General features: G+C 43.9%; 1 protein-coding gene across 1 annotated transcript in view; it reads right to left on the bottom strand.

Moving 5' to 3' along the window:
- LOC311102973 (A-kinase anchor protein 6-like) overlaps nucleotides 1–13126 on the bottom strand; it is a gene marked incomplete at both ends in the record, with an annotated part of 205347 nt that overhangs the window by 61876 nt on the left and 130345 nt on the right. Inside the window, one exon of the mRNA XM_084144478.1 lies at nucleotides 12221–12341. Coding sequence (XP_084000604.1) covers nucleotides 12221–12341 — 121 coding nt within the window. The remainder of the gene's footprint in view (nucleotides 1–12220; nucleotides 12342–13126) is intronic.

The following is a 13126-nucleotide window of genomic DNA, read 5'->3' as shown; positions in this document are numbered from 1 at the left end:
ACTGGTTCGAATCCCCAAGCTGACTAGGTGAAAAATCTGCCGATGTGCCCTTGAGTAAGGCACTTAACCCTAATTGCTCCTGTAAGTCACTCTTGGTAAGAGCGTCTGCTAAATTACTGAACTGTAAAATGTCAGGCTAGCTCCTCACTACAGATAGCCAGGAACAACCACATGATTAAAACATACCTTTTACATTTCAGTCATTTAGCAGACGCTCTTATCCAGAGCAATTAGGGTTAAGTGCCTTACTCAAGTCAGCTCAGGGATTCGAACCAACGACATTTCGGTTACTGGCCCAACGCTCTTAAACGCTAGGCTACCTGCCTACCTCTCTGACAATAGCTGGAGGTAAATCTATATGGTTACTCCAGATGGTTAATCTATGTGGTGACAAAAATGGAAGAGTCAATTTGTAATGTAAAGGTCAAGGTGTTAAAAGAGACTAACATCCACACCCTTCCATCTTCTACTCTCACTATTACTGAGTTTCCTATTGTCCATTCGCTCTCTCTCCCCCCCCCTCGTTCCCTCTCATGCTCTTCTAGGCTCTTCCAAATCTTCTCCATCTAACAATCAATCAGGGTAGTTATTAGTGTTCAGTTTTTTTCATGTATAATGACATGAGATGGCATAGGAAAACTTGAGACATACAAAACACGTGTTTCCTTGTATTAAAAGTAAGAGGTTGTGATATTTCAAAAAAGTTGTATTCTAAAATGTGACGGATTTGTTGATGAAACAAAGAGGTTTGTTCCTCCCCTCTGATGCTGGGCAGTGTGTTACCGCCTGTCAGAATGACTTGAGGCAATGCGAGGAAGACCTGTCCTCTGGTCAGCTGGTCATATAGTTTGATCTCTGATTCTCCATCCTAGAACTACAAGGCTTGCTGCGTATTGCATCTCTCCCCTGTGGTATGACTCCCATTTTCTGAGTCCATTTGCATCGCAAGCAGCCATCTGGCACACACATAGACACTGTACCAGCACTCACACACAAAATGCACAGGCACGCACATGTGCACACACACACACACACACACACACACAAACATTAGCCTCCACAACCAACACAGGGGTCTTTGTATAGCAACACTGGCATCTGCTCATAGAAAGGGGGGTGATACAGGGGCAAGTAGAGGGGGTATTGGCTGTGCAGAGCAAGTAGAGGGGGTATTGGCTGTGCAGGGCAAGTAGAGGGGGTATTGGCTGTGCAGGGTGAGTAGAGGGGTATTGGCTTGGCTGTGCTGTGAAGTGAAGGTGGTGGGTTAGGTTGGAGGTGAACAAACAGTCAGGAGGTGTGACAGAGTAGACAGAGAGACAGGGGTGAGAAAAGATTGGCCTGGTGAGGGGTAGACATTCTGTGCCACTTGGTAAGGAGCCCAGGAGTGGGACACTCAACTCAATGGAGGACTGTTAGCTGACTGAAGGCAGAGACAGCACTAACCCCGCCATGTCTTTATGAGGTTTCTCTATAGCTACTGCATCAATGGATGGATTAAATGTTTCCCTTTAATCTAGAATGAAACCTACTACCTACGCACCTGCACACACACTCACTCCCCTCAACCGCCTCCCTCCCTCTGGTTTATAGGTGTCCACATGTTATTTCAAAGAACAGTCACTTCTTCGCTTGCCAAGATGCATAAATTGTTGCTAGCTGTCCCTCTTGGAAGACTTTTATCAATTGTAGAGTCGCCGCCTCAAAAAAACCTTTGTTTACAATTGACACTCTGGTTTCCCTGGAGACGGGCTGAATCCCAGCTATCTAGAAACACACTGTGGCTTTTAATTGCGGTCAACCTATTCCTACTGAGAGGTGGCGAGGACAAGCACACTTCACAACTTCATTAGAAGATACAGACAGCCAGGCATGGTACTCAGTCAGCAGACCTTTGATTCAGGACACATTTTAAAAAGAGGCGCTGTCACTGAAAATAAAATAGTTTTATTTATCAAAAAGGTAAAAATGTAAGCAAGCAAAGATAAGAGCTTGTTATCATTTCTGGTTAATTCAAGCACCAGCTTAGATGGAATCTAACCCTGCTTTCCCATGGTGAAGTGGTTCGGGAGGAGAGTCAAACATTACTTGAATTAAACTACAGACAGCTACTGCATTACTTCTCATGGAATACAATGTCAACAAATGAACTCTCCTCTTTTATTATGCCTTCACTATGAATTATTGAAAATGACTAATGCATCCAGCCGTGTGTGTGTGTGCACGTGTGTGTTCAACAGTGCATGTGTGTGTGGTCCACAGACTGTGTGTGCAGCCCTCCAGCAGTATCACCACAGCGTGTGTGTGTGTGTGTGCTAAACCTCAGCTCAGTGTGTAGTGTTAATGTCTGACACTGAGTGACTGGAGAGAGAGAGCCCCATGGAGCTGAATCTCCACATTAAACACCACCTGCTCCTGCCAGATACATACAACACAGCACTGCGTCACACACACACACGAACACGAACACACACACACACCTCGTCTCTGGAGTGTAGCTCCACCAACCCTAATCACACACACTTGTTGCCAGCCATAATGCAGATCAACACACACACACAACCACACACACACACACACACACACTCTCTCTCACTGATCTGAGCAGTCCTCCAACAAAACAAACAGGAATCTAGTTATCAACATTCCATTTCATTTAATTGCTTTCCATTCTGATTGTCATTCTACCTCAGATAGATACCGTGTTCTCTGTGTTCCATAGGGAGGATTACAGATAATGGCTGTCATATTCATACAGAGCTGAGCAGAGCAGAGCCACCAACTGTGCCTCTGTCACATGTGAGGTAAAGACAGAAGCAAAGTCTCTAATGTGGGAGTGACCTGAATTGTAAAAAACACACACACACACAATGGAGAATCTCCCTACCACACGCTGCAGTATTGTCTCCATTCAATGTTTGAATGAGAAGTCACATTGAATAAATATAAAAATTACATTTTATAGAACTAATACATATGCAACTAAGAAGTAAAATAGGTGAAGAATTTAATATGTTTTTTTGATGTACCTATCCAGTTTAGCATTACTCTGCTAAGTGTCCTGTGTCCTACCAACACTGCACAAAGACACTGGACTATGAGAGAGGGGATACATTGTCAAGTATATACAATATCAATATTTTAAAGAGAAATTAGCACGTAAAAAAACTCCCTGATTCAAAGTTATTAAATATTAATGAATGCATATCCCCCATAAATATTCATGAACAGATGAATATTTCAGTTGATCTCCTATGGACGAATTAGATTGCTCTTTCAGCTAATCAATAATTTGGAGGTGATTGTCATTGACGGATAACGTCAATAATGTCCAGACAAAAGATTTTAGGCCAGAAAATAAAGTTACACTCCACAACATGTAGCTTGATCATCAGTCCAGATCATCGCTCGGTCTACAGTGTACATGCCAGCAATCAATGCCCCTGTGAACAACATTCTTCTTATGGGTCTAGCCAAAAAGTAGAGATCAAATGTTTTAAAATACACTGCACAAAGGCCAGGGATATTCTCCTGTCTAATAGGCAGTAGCAGTGTTTCATTCCAAAGGTACCAATTCTGCTGAGGACAATAAGACAAGCAGCAGTCAAAATCACATAAGATATACAGTGAGGGAAAAAAGTATTTGATCCCCTGCTGATTTTGTACGTTTGCCCACTGACAAAGAAATGATCAGTCTATAATTTTAATGGTAGGTTTATTTGAACAGTGAGAGACAGAATAACAACAACAAAAATCCAGAAAAACGCATGTCAAAAATGTTATAAATTGATTTGCATTTTAAATGAGGGAAATACGTATTTGACCCCCTCTCAATCAGAAAGATTTCTGGCTCCCAGGTGTCTTTTATACAGGTAACGAGCTGAGATTAGGAGCACACTCTTAAAGGGAGGCCAAGACCAAAGAGCTCTCCAAGGATGTCAGGGACAAGACTGTAGACCTACACAAGGCTGGAATGGGCTACAAGACCATCGCCAAGCAGCTTGGTGAGAAGGTGACAACAGTTGGTGCGATTATTCGCAAATGGAAGAAACACAAAATAACTGTCAATCTCCCTCGGCCTGGGGCTCCATGCAAGTTCTCACCTTGTGGAGTTGCAATGATCATGAGAACGGTGAGGAATCAGCCCAGAACTACACGGGAGGATCTTGTCAATGATCTCAAGGCAGTTCTTGGGACCATGGTCACCAAGAAAACAATTGGTAACACACTACGCCGTGAAGGACTGAAATCCTGCAGCGCCCGCAAGGTCCCTCTGCTCAAGAAAGCACATATACAGGCCCGTCTGAAGTTTGCCAATGAACATCTGAATGATTCAGAGGAGAACTGGGTGAAAGTGTTGTGGTCAGATGAGACCAAAATCAAGCTCTTTGGCATCAACTCAACTCGCCGTGTTTGGAGGAGGAGGAATGCTGCCTATGACCCCAAGAACACCATCCCCACCGTCAAACATGGAGGTGGAAACATTATGCTTTAGGGTGTTTTTCTGCTAAGGGGACAGGACAACTTCACCGCATCAAAGGGATGATGGACGGGGCCATGTACCGTCAAATCTTGGGTGAGAACCTCCTTCCCTCAGCCAGGGCATTGAAAATGGGTCGTGGATGGGTATTCCAGCATGATAATGACCCAAAACACACGGCCAAGGCAACAAAGGAGTGGCTCAAGAAGAAGCACATTAAGGTCCTGGAGTGGCCTAGCCAGTCTCCAGACCTTAATCCCATAGAAAATCTGTGGAGGGAGCTGAAGGTTCGAGTTGCCAAACGTCAGCCTCGAAACCTTAATGACTTGGAGAAGATTTGCAAAGAGGAGTGGGACAAAATCCCTCCTGAGATGTGTGCAAACCTGGTGGCCAACTACAAGAAACGTCTGACCTCTGTGATTGCCAACAAGGGATTTGCCACCAAGTACTAAGTCATGTTTTGCAGAGGGGTCAAATACTTATTTCCCTCATTAAAATGCAAATCAATTTATAACATTTTTGACATGCGTTTTTCTGGATTTTTGTTGTTGTTATTCTGTCTCTCACTGTTCAAATAAACCTACCATTAAAATTATAGACTGATCATTTCTTTGTCAGTGGGCAAAAGGTACAAAATCAGCAGGGGATCAAATACATTTTTCCCTCACTGTAGGTTGGAGTCATTAAAACTCGTTTTTCAACCACTCCACAAATTTCTTGTTAACAAACTATAGTTTTGGCAAGTCGGTTAAGACATCTACTTTGTGCATGACACAAGTAATTTTTCCAACAATTGTTTACAGACAGATTATTTCACTTATAATTCACTGTATCACAATTCCAGTGGGTCAGAAGTTTATACACACTAAGTTGACTGTGCTGTTAACAGCTTGGAAAATTCCAGAAAATGATGTCATGGCTTTAGAAGCTTCTGGTAGGCTAATTGACATCATTTGAGTCAATTGGAGGTGTACCTGTGGATGTATTTCAAGGCCTACCTTCAAACTCAGTGGATCTTTGCTTGACATCATGGGAAAATCTAAATAAATCAGCCAAGACCTCAGAAGAAAATGTGTAGACCTCCACAAGTCTGGTTCATCCTTGGGAGCAATTTCCAAACGCCTGAAGGTACCACGTTCATCTGTACAAACAATAGTATGCAAGTATAAACACCATGGGACCACGCAGCCGTCATACCGCTCAGGAAGGAGACGCGTTCTGTCTCCTAGAGATGAACGTACTTTGGTGCGAAAAGTGCAAATCAATCCCAGAACAACAGCAAAGGACCTTGTGAAGATGCTGGAGGAAACAGGTACAAAAGTATCTATATCCACAGTAAAACAAGTTATATATCGACATAACCTGAAAGGCCGCTCAGCAAGGAAGAAGCCACTGCTCCAAAAACGCCATAAAAAAGACAGACTACGGTTTGCAACTGCACATGGGGACAAAGATCGTACTTTTTGGAGAAATGTCCTCTGGTCTGATTAAATAAAAATAAAACTGTTTGGCCATAATGACCATCGTTATGTTTGGAGGAAAAAGGGGAATGCTTGCAAGCCGAAGAACACCATCCCAACCGTGAAGCACGGGGGTGGCAGCATCATGCTGTGGGGGTGCTTTGCTGCAGGAGGGACTGGTGCACTTCACAAAATAGATGGCATCATGAGGAAGGAAAATTATGTGGATATATTGAAGCAACATCTCAAGACATCAGTCAGGAAGTTAAAGCTTGGTCGCTAATGGATCTTCCAAATGGACAATGACCCCAAGCATACTTCCAAAGTTGTGGCAAAATGGCTTAAGGACAACAAAGTCAAGGTATTTGAGTGGCCATCACAAAGCCCTGACCTCAATCCTATAGAAATTTAGTGGGCAGAACTGAAAAAGCGTGTGCGAGCAAGGAGGCCTACAAACCTGACTCAGTTACACCAGCTCTGTAAGGAAGAATGAGCCAAAATTCACCCAACTTATTGTGGGAAGCTTGTGGAAGGCTACCCGAAATGTTTGACCCAAGATAAACAATTTAAAGGCAATGCTACCAAATACTAATTGAGTGTATGTAAACTTCTGACCCACTGGGGATGTGATTAAATAAATAAAAGCTGAAATAAATCATTCTCTCTACTATTATTCTGACATTTCACATTCTTAAAATAAAGTGGTGATCCTAACTGACCTAAGGCAGGGAATTTTTACTAGGATTAAATGTCAGGAATTGTGAAAAACTTAGTTTAAATGTATTTGGCTAGTCTGCCACTAAGGGATAGATACTAATGACACAGCTCAAATTCTCTAAATTGAAAAATAAAGATGACATTGACGGGTTTAGGAAATGTAGTGGGAGGAACTATTGTCACAATATCTGAGATATTTCTGTTGAATTTCATAGAGGAAGGTATAATATATATAATGCTGGGCTAGGCATCGTTTTCTGAAAGTATAAAGGCTCTTTCATATAATGACAGTATAAAAGAAAAAAAGAAATGGTGTGATATTTCCTACTTTATCATTTGAGATATGACTAATGGGGAGGTCAATATGCAAGATGAGAGAGAAGATTAGTTTTGACATTGACTGTGACCTTCTGCAGTTTGGAAATGAAAATGTGTGCAGAGAGAGGAGGAGAAGGCCGTTGGGGAGCCCTTTCTTGTCATTATGTTGTTTCTAGTTCTGAAGGTGGTTATTAATTGTATTTCTTTATGATTCACAATCTGCTCTTTTGAAATATGCCATATGCTCAAAGCAATTCAAGGATGACGAATGTCAGAATCAGTACAATAAAAATAGCCTAAATTAGCTTGATTTACAACCTGTACCTCCTAGCAGTCAACCCTCTCTCCCTCAACCATGATAAAATCACCTAGCCTTGGCAAACAGCCTGCCTGCCTGCCAGCCAGCCAGCCAGCCAGCCAGTCAGCCAGCCAGCCAGCAACACAGGACCAACACACACACACGTACCTTTTTCAATCAATCCAGAGTTAGCCAGATAAAAACAGAGTGCAGATAAAAACAGAGTATGGAAAAATGTAGAACAAATGGGCAGTGTAGTACATATTTATTAGCGCTGGAGGGAGAAAAATCAATATCAAGGCCCAAATGAGTTTGTTTTAATCATGAACAAACATATTGACTTAACACAATATGGCCAGTTTTATCTATCACTAATAAATAAAAAAAGGCGCCTATAAAGGCTGTATAAAAAAGAAGAGGAATCTTTATCTATATCTTGCTGTGCTCTACTGCTCTCTCCTATCGCTCTGCTTCTCTTTCTCTATTTCCCGCTCTCTCTTTCTTTCTCTCTCCCTCTCTCTATTTCTCTCTTTCCCTCAGTGTCCTTCCTTCCATGCCTCTGAGGGAAGGAGCACCTGAAGGACAGAAGACAAGTGTGTCTGAGACCTCATATCAGAACACATGGTGCCCTGTGCGTTTCCCATCCATTCGTTTTGGCTGCAGTCTTGTCATTAACACTAGAAAGGCCTCGAGGGACCCCCCCTTTGAGTCATTTTGAAAAGTCTAATAAATACATTTCCTATATGCTTTATGTAAAAATTATACTTTGGTTGTGTTTATGAATGTCTTGGGTAAAATCAGAATACTAAAACAATTATTATTTAAAAGAACACAATAGCCTTTTCATTAGTTTATGTTACTATAGGCTATCTGTTGATGTGTGCCCATGTGTGGCACGAATGGAACAGTGGTTATTCTTGGAAAATGTTATATTTTGAAATAGAGCTCATCTCTTACATTTTGAGAGTTATTTGGCAATGGTAAGGGTTTTGGAAACCTCAGAATCTGCTTTTTTGATACTATATAGAAATCAAAATGTCTTAACTGCATGTGACTCTGTAGGATGATGGCTTATAACACATTCTGTTTGTGATATCGACATTTTTACACCATATGTGTGTTAAATAGACTTATTTAGGAAAAGTCAAGGACAGAGAGGTGCATGAATTTAAAAATGGCAGAGATATTTTAATTTTAAATTGATCTTGAGTCAACATGACTCACTTGGTTCTTCTAGTGTTAATACCTATCTCTTTCGTTTCCGTTGCCAGAGATCTTTTGACTTTTATGAAATGACACCTAATGGAATGTGATAAGGGGAGCTCTCTGGCAATCAGGATGCTAGCGATGGTCTGGGGGTCAGGGGATGGGTGGAGCGGAAGAGAGGTGCATGGAAAGGATTACTAAAGAACCCCTCCCCACCCCCCACCCCACTCACACACACCCCCTCTCCCAGGACCCGGCCCAAAGTTCCCTCAAGGCAGGGTGCCCGTGAGCTCTGGGGGCCCATGCGCCTGTCATCGATGTCTATAAAAATATATACAGTGGGGGAAAAAAGTATTTAGTCAGCCACCAATTGTGCAAGTTCTCCCACTTAAAAAGATGAGAGAGGCCTGTCATTTTCATCATAGGTACACGTCAACTATGACAGACAAAATTAGAACAAAAATTCCAGAAAATCACATTGTATGATTTTTTATGAATTTATTTGCAAATTATGGTGGAAAATAAGTATTTGGTCAATAACAAAAGTTTCTCAATACTTTGTTATATACCCTTTGTTGGCAATGACACAGGTCAAACATTTTCTGTAAGTCTTCACAAGGTTTTCACACACTGTTGCTGGTATTTTGGCCCATTCCTCCATGCAGATCTCCTCTAGAGCAGTGATGTTTTGGGGCTGTCGCTGGGCAACACGGACTTTCAACTCCCTCCAAAGATTTTCTATGGGGTTGAGATCTGGAGACTGGCTAGGCCACTCCAGGACCTTGAAATGCTTCTTACGAAGCCACTCCTTCGTTGCCTGGGCGGTGTGTTTGGGATCATTGTCATGCTGAAAGACCCAGCCACGTTTCATCTTCAATGCCCTTGCTGATGGAAGGAGGTTTTCACTCAAAATCTCACAATACATGGCCCTATTCATTCTTTCCTTTACACGGATCAGTCGTCCCGGTCCCTTTGCAGAAAAACAGCCCCAAAGCATGATGTTTCCACCCCCATGCTTCACAGTAGGTATGGTGTTCTTTGGATGCAACTCAGCATTCTTTGTCCTCCAAACACGACGAGTTGAGTTTTTACCAAAAAGTTATATTTTGGTTTCATCTGACCATATGACATTCTCCCAATCCTCTTCTGGATCATCCAAATGCACTCTAGCAAACTTCAGACGGGCCTGGACATGTACTGGTTTAAGCAGGGGGACACGTCTGGCACTGCAGGATTTGAGTCCCTGGCGGCGTAGTGTGTTACTGATGGTAGGCTTTGTTACTTTGGTCCCAGCTCTCTGCAGGTCATTCACTAGGTCCCCCCGTGTGGTTCTGGGATTTTTGCTCACCGTTCTTGTGATCATTTTGACCCCACGGGGTGAGATCTTGCGTGGAGCCCCAGATCGAGGGAGATTATCAGTGGTCTTGTATGTCTTCCATTTCCTAATAATTGCTCCCACAGTTGATTTCTTTAAACCAAGCTGCTTACCTATTGCAGATTCAGTCTTCCCAGCCTGGTGCAGGTCTACAATTTTGTTTCTGGTGTCCTTTGACAGCTCTTTGGTCTTGGCCATACTGGAGTTTGGAGTGTGACTGTTTGAGGTTGCGGACAGGTATCTTTTATACTGATAACAAGTTCAAACAGGTGCCATTAATACAGGTAACGAGTGGAGGACAGAGGAGCACAATTGGCCCAGCGTGGTTAGGGGAGGGTTTGGCCTGGGGGGGGCTTTACTTTGCTCATTGTGCTCTGGCGACTCCTTGTGGCGGGCCGGGAGCCTGCAGGCTGACTTCGGTCAACAGTTGAACGTGTTTCCTCCGTCACATTGGTGCAGCTGGCTTCCGGGTTAAGTGGGCGGGTGTTAAGAAGCGCTGCTTGGCAGGTCATGTTTCGGAGGACGCATGACTCGACCTTCGCCTCTACCGAGCCCGTTGGGGAGTTGCAGCGATTTGACAAGATCGTAATTGGATCGCAATTGGATATCACGAAATTGGGGAGAAAAAGGGTGGTAAATGTTTTTTTTTACAAAATATACAGTCGGGTCTGCAACCTACAGGCCATGATGAAATCATTTGCACACAAAAATGCAAGGTGTCACATACTGTTGCTGCTACAGCCAACTACATAGAAAAAGAGAGAGACAGACACAGATAAACTTTTTTCTAAGAGAAAGAAAGAGAAAGAGAAACACAGAGAGAGACGCAGCAAGGAATACTTCAGGAGAATTGTTAGGCTATTTGATGTGTCATTTTTATAATACGTTTATAAATAGCAACTAAATAGCAGCTTAATACTGTATATAGCTATAGATAGTAGGCTACACTGCATAATGAAACAATCCCTATTAAGCTAGTATATTGAGGGTGGACTGACTGTATTATTTGGCATTAATAGACTGGTTTTACGCACAACAACTTTCTATCCATGACTCATGTCATGCAGGTTCTAGTAGCCTATACAAGACAGTTCTATATTCGAGAAAAAAAATTAGCTGGTAGCTGATTATTATGCTGTTGCATCTAACATTAATTTTACAATCTGCATTGTTTGAACTTCCAACTTGAATTACTGAACAAGTAATTATATGATTTGACGCCAGCCAGCAGTCTACATGGCAACATTGGGCTCCCGAGTGACGCAGTGGTCTAAGGCACTGCATCTCAGTGCTTGAGGCGTCACAACAGACCCCTGGTTCGATTCCAGGCTGTATCACAACCGGCCGTGATTGGGAGTCCCATAGGACGGCGCACAGTGTCATCCGGGTTTGGCCGATGTAGGCCGTCATTGTAAATAAGAATCTGTTCTTAACTGACTTGCCTAGTTAAATAAAGGTAAAAATAAAAATAAAAATTGTGACACCATGTATAGCTTTGTGAAAAGTTATGCTAAACATGAGAACATGACGACCAAATAGGCCTACCAATAAACAGTTATCCATTAGCTAAAGCAAAGCTAAGCCCTGGCACCACAGAAGAAAGCCTATCATCGATTCGATAGGCAGACGCATAGACGTGTCGCAATTTCAGCACCATGGGGCGGCAGGTAGCTTAGTGGTTAAGAGCGTAGTGCCAGTAACCGAAAGGTCGCTGGTTCTAATCCCCGAGCCGACTAGGTGAAAAATCTGTCGATGTGCCCTTGAGCAAGGCACTTAACCCTAATTGCTCCTGTAAGTCGCTCTGGATAAGAGCGTCTGCTAAATAACTAAAATGTAAATGTAAAAATGTGAGTGGCTGTCTGGCTGACGCATTCCATTGCAGGGGGGAGCTCAGTTGGTAGAGCATGGCGCTTGCCATGCCAGGGTTGTGGGTTCGATTCCCATGGGGGGCCAGTATGAAAAATGTATGCACTCACTAACTGTAAGTCGCTCTGGATAAGAGCGTCTGCTAAATTACTAAAATGTAAATGTAAAAATGGGTCCAGAAAACTGTGAACGCCAGTGACCACCATCCAGACATCATCGTAGAGCACCACCATCCACTCAGTAACAGCCATCCAGTAACAGACATCCAGTAACATCCAGTTACAGCCAGCCAGTACCCCCCAGCCAACCATCCAGTAACAGCCAGCTGGCCAGTTAGTCAGTCAGTCAGCCAGCCAGTAACAGTCAGTCAATAACAGTCCATCAGTAACAGTCAGTCAGCCAGCCAGTAACAATCAGTCAGTAACAGTTAGTCAGCCAGTCAGTCAGTCAGTCAGGTAGTCAGTCAGCCAGCCAGTAAAAGTCAGTCAGTAACAGCCACTCACCTTGTAGAGATGCTGCTGCTGCTCCTCTGACATCATCAGCTCGTGGCTGTCCATCACCACAGAGTCCATGTCCATAAGCCAATCCCAGAGCTCCTGGAAGTCAGACTCAAACTCCTGCAGACTGGAGTCCAGGAAGGAGGAAGGAGAGGAAGGATGGAGGAGAGGTAGGAGGGGATAAGAGAGGAGGAGGAGAGAGGAGAGGGAGGAGGGAAGAGAGGAGGGAGGGGAGGAGAGGAGGGAGGAGCAAAGGAGGGAGGACAGGGATGAGAGGGGAGAGGAGGGAGGAGGAGAGGATTGAGGAGAGGAGGGAGGAGAGGAGGGAGGAGGGGGAAGAGGACAAGGAGAAGGAGCTGGGGTTAGAGACGAAGTGCCTGTGAAATATCCTGCAGAACATACCGACTGACACATCCTCACTACCCCCACCAAACGCCCATCACCTAATGTCCACCTCCTCCCCAGATTCACCATCACCTAATGTCCACCTCCTCCCCAGCTTCACCATCACCTAATGTCCACCTCCTACCCAGCTTCACCATCACCTAATGTCCACCTCCTCCCCAGCTTCACCGTCACCTAATGTCCACCTCCTACCCAGCTTCACCATCACCTAATGTCCACCTCCTCCCCAGATTCACCATCACCTAATGTCCACCTCCTCCCCAGCTTCACCATCACCTAATGTCCACCTCCTCCCCAGCTTCACCAACACCTAATGTCCACCTCCTCCCCAGCTTCACCATCACCTAATGTCCACCTCCTCCCCAGCTTCACCATCACCTAATGTCCACCTCCTCCCCAGCTTCACCATCACCTAATGTCCACCTCCTCCCCAGCTTCACCATCACTTAATTTCCACCTCCTCCCCAGCCTCACCATCACCTAATGTCCACCTCCTCCCCAGCGTCA

The sequence above is a fragment of the Coregonus lavaretus genome (genome assembly GCF_964263955.1).
Source record: "Coregonus lavaretus genome assembly, chromosome: 27".
Lineage (NCBI taxonomy): Eukaryota > Metazoa > Chordata > Actinopteri > Salmoniformes > Salmonidae > Coregonus > Coregonus lavaretus.
This window is presented reverse-complemented; position numbering and strand designations above follow the sequence as displayed.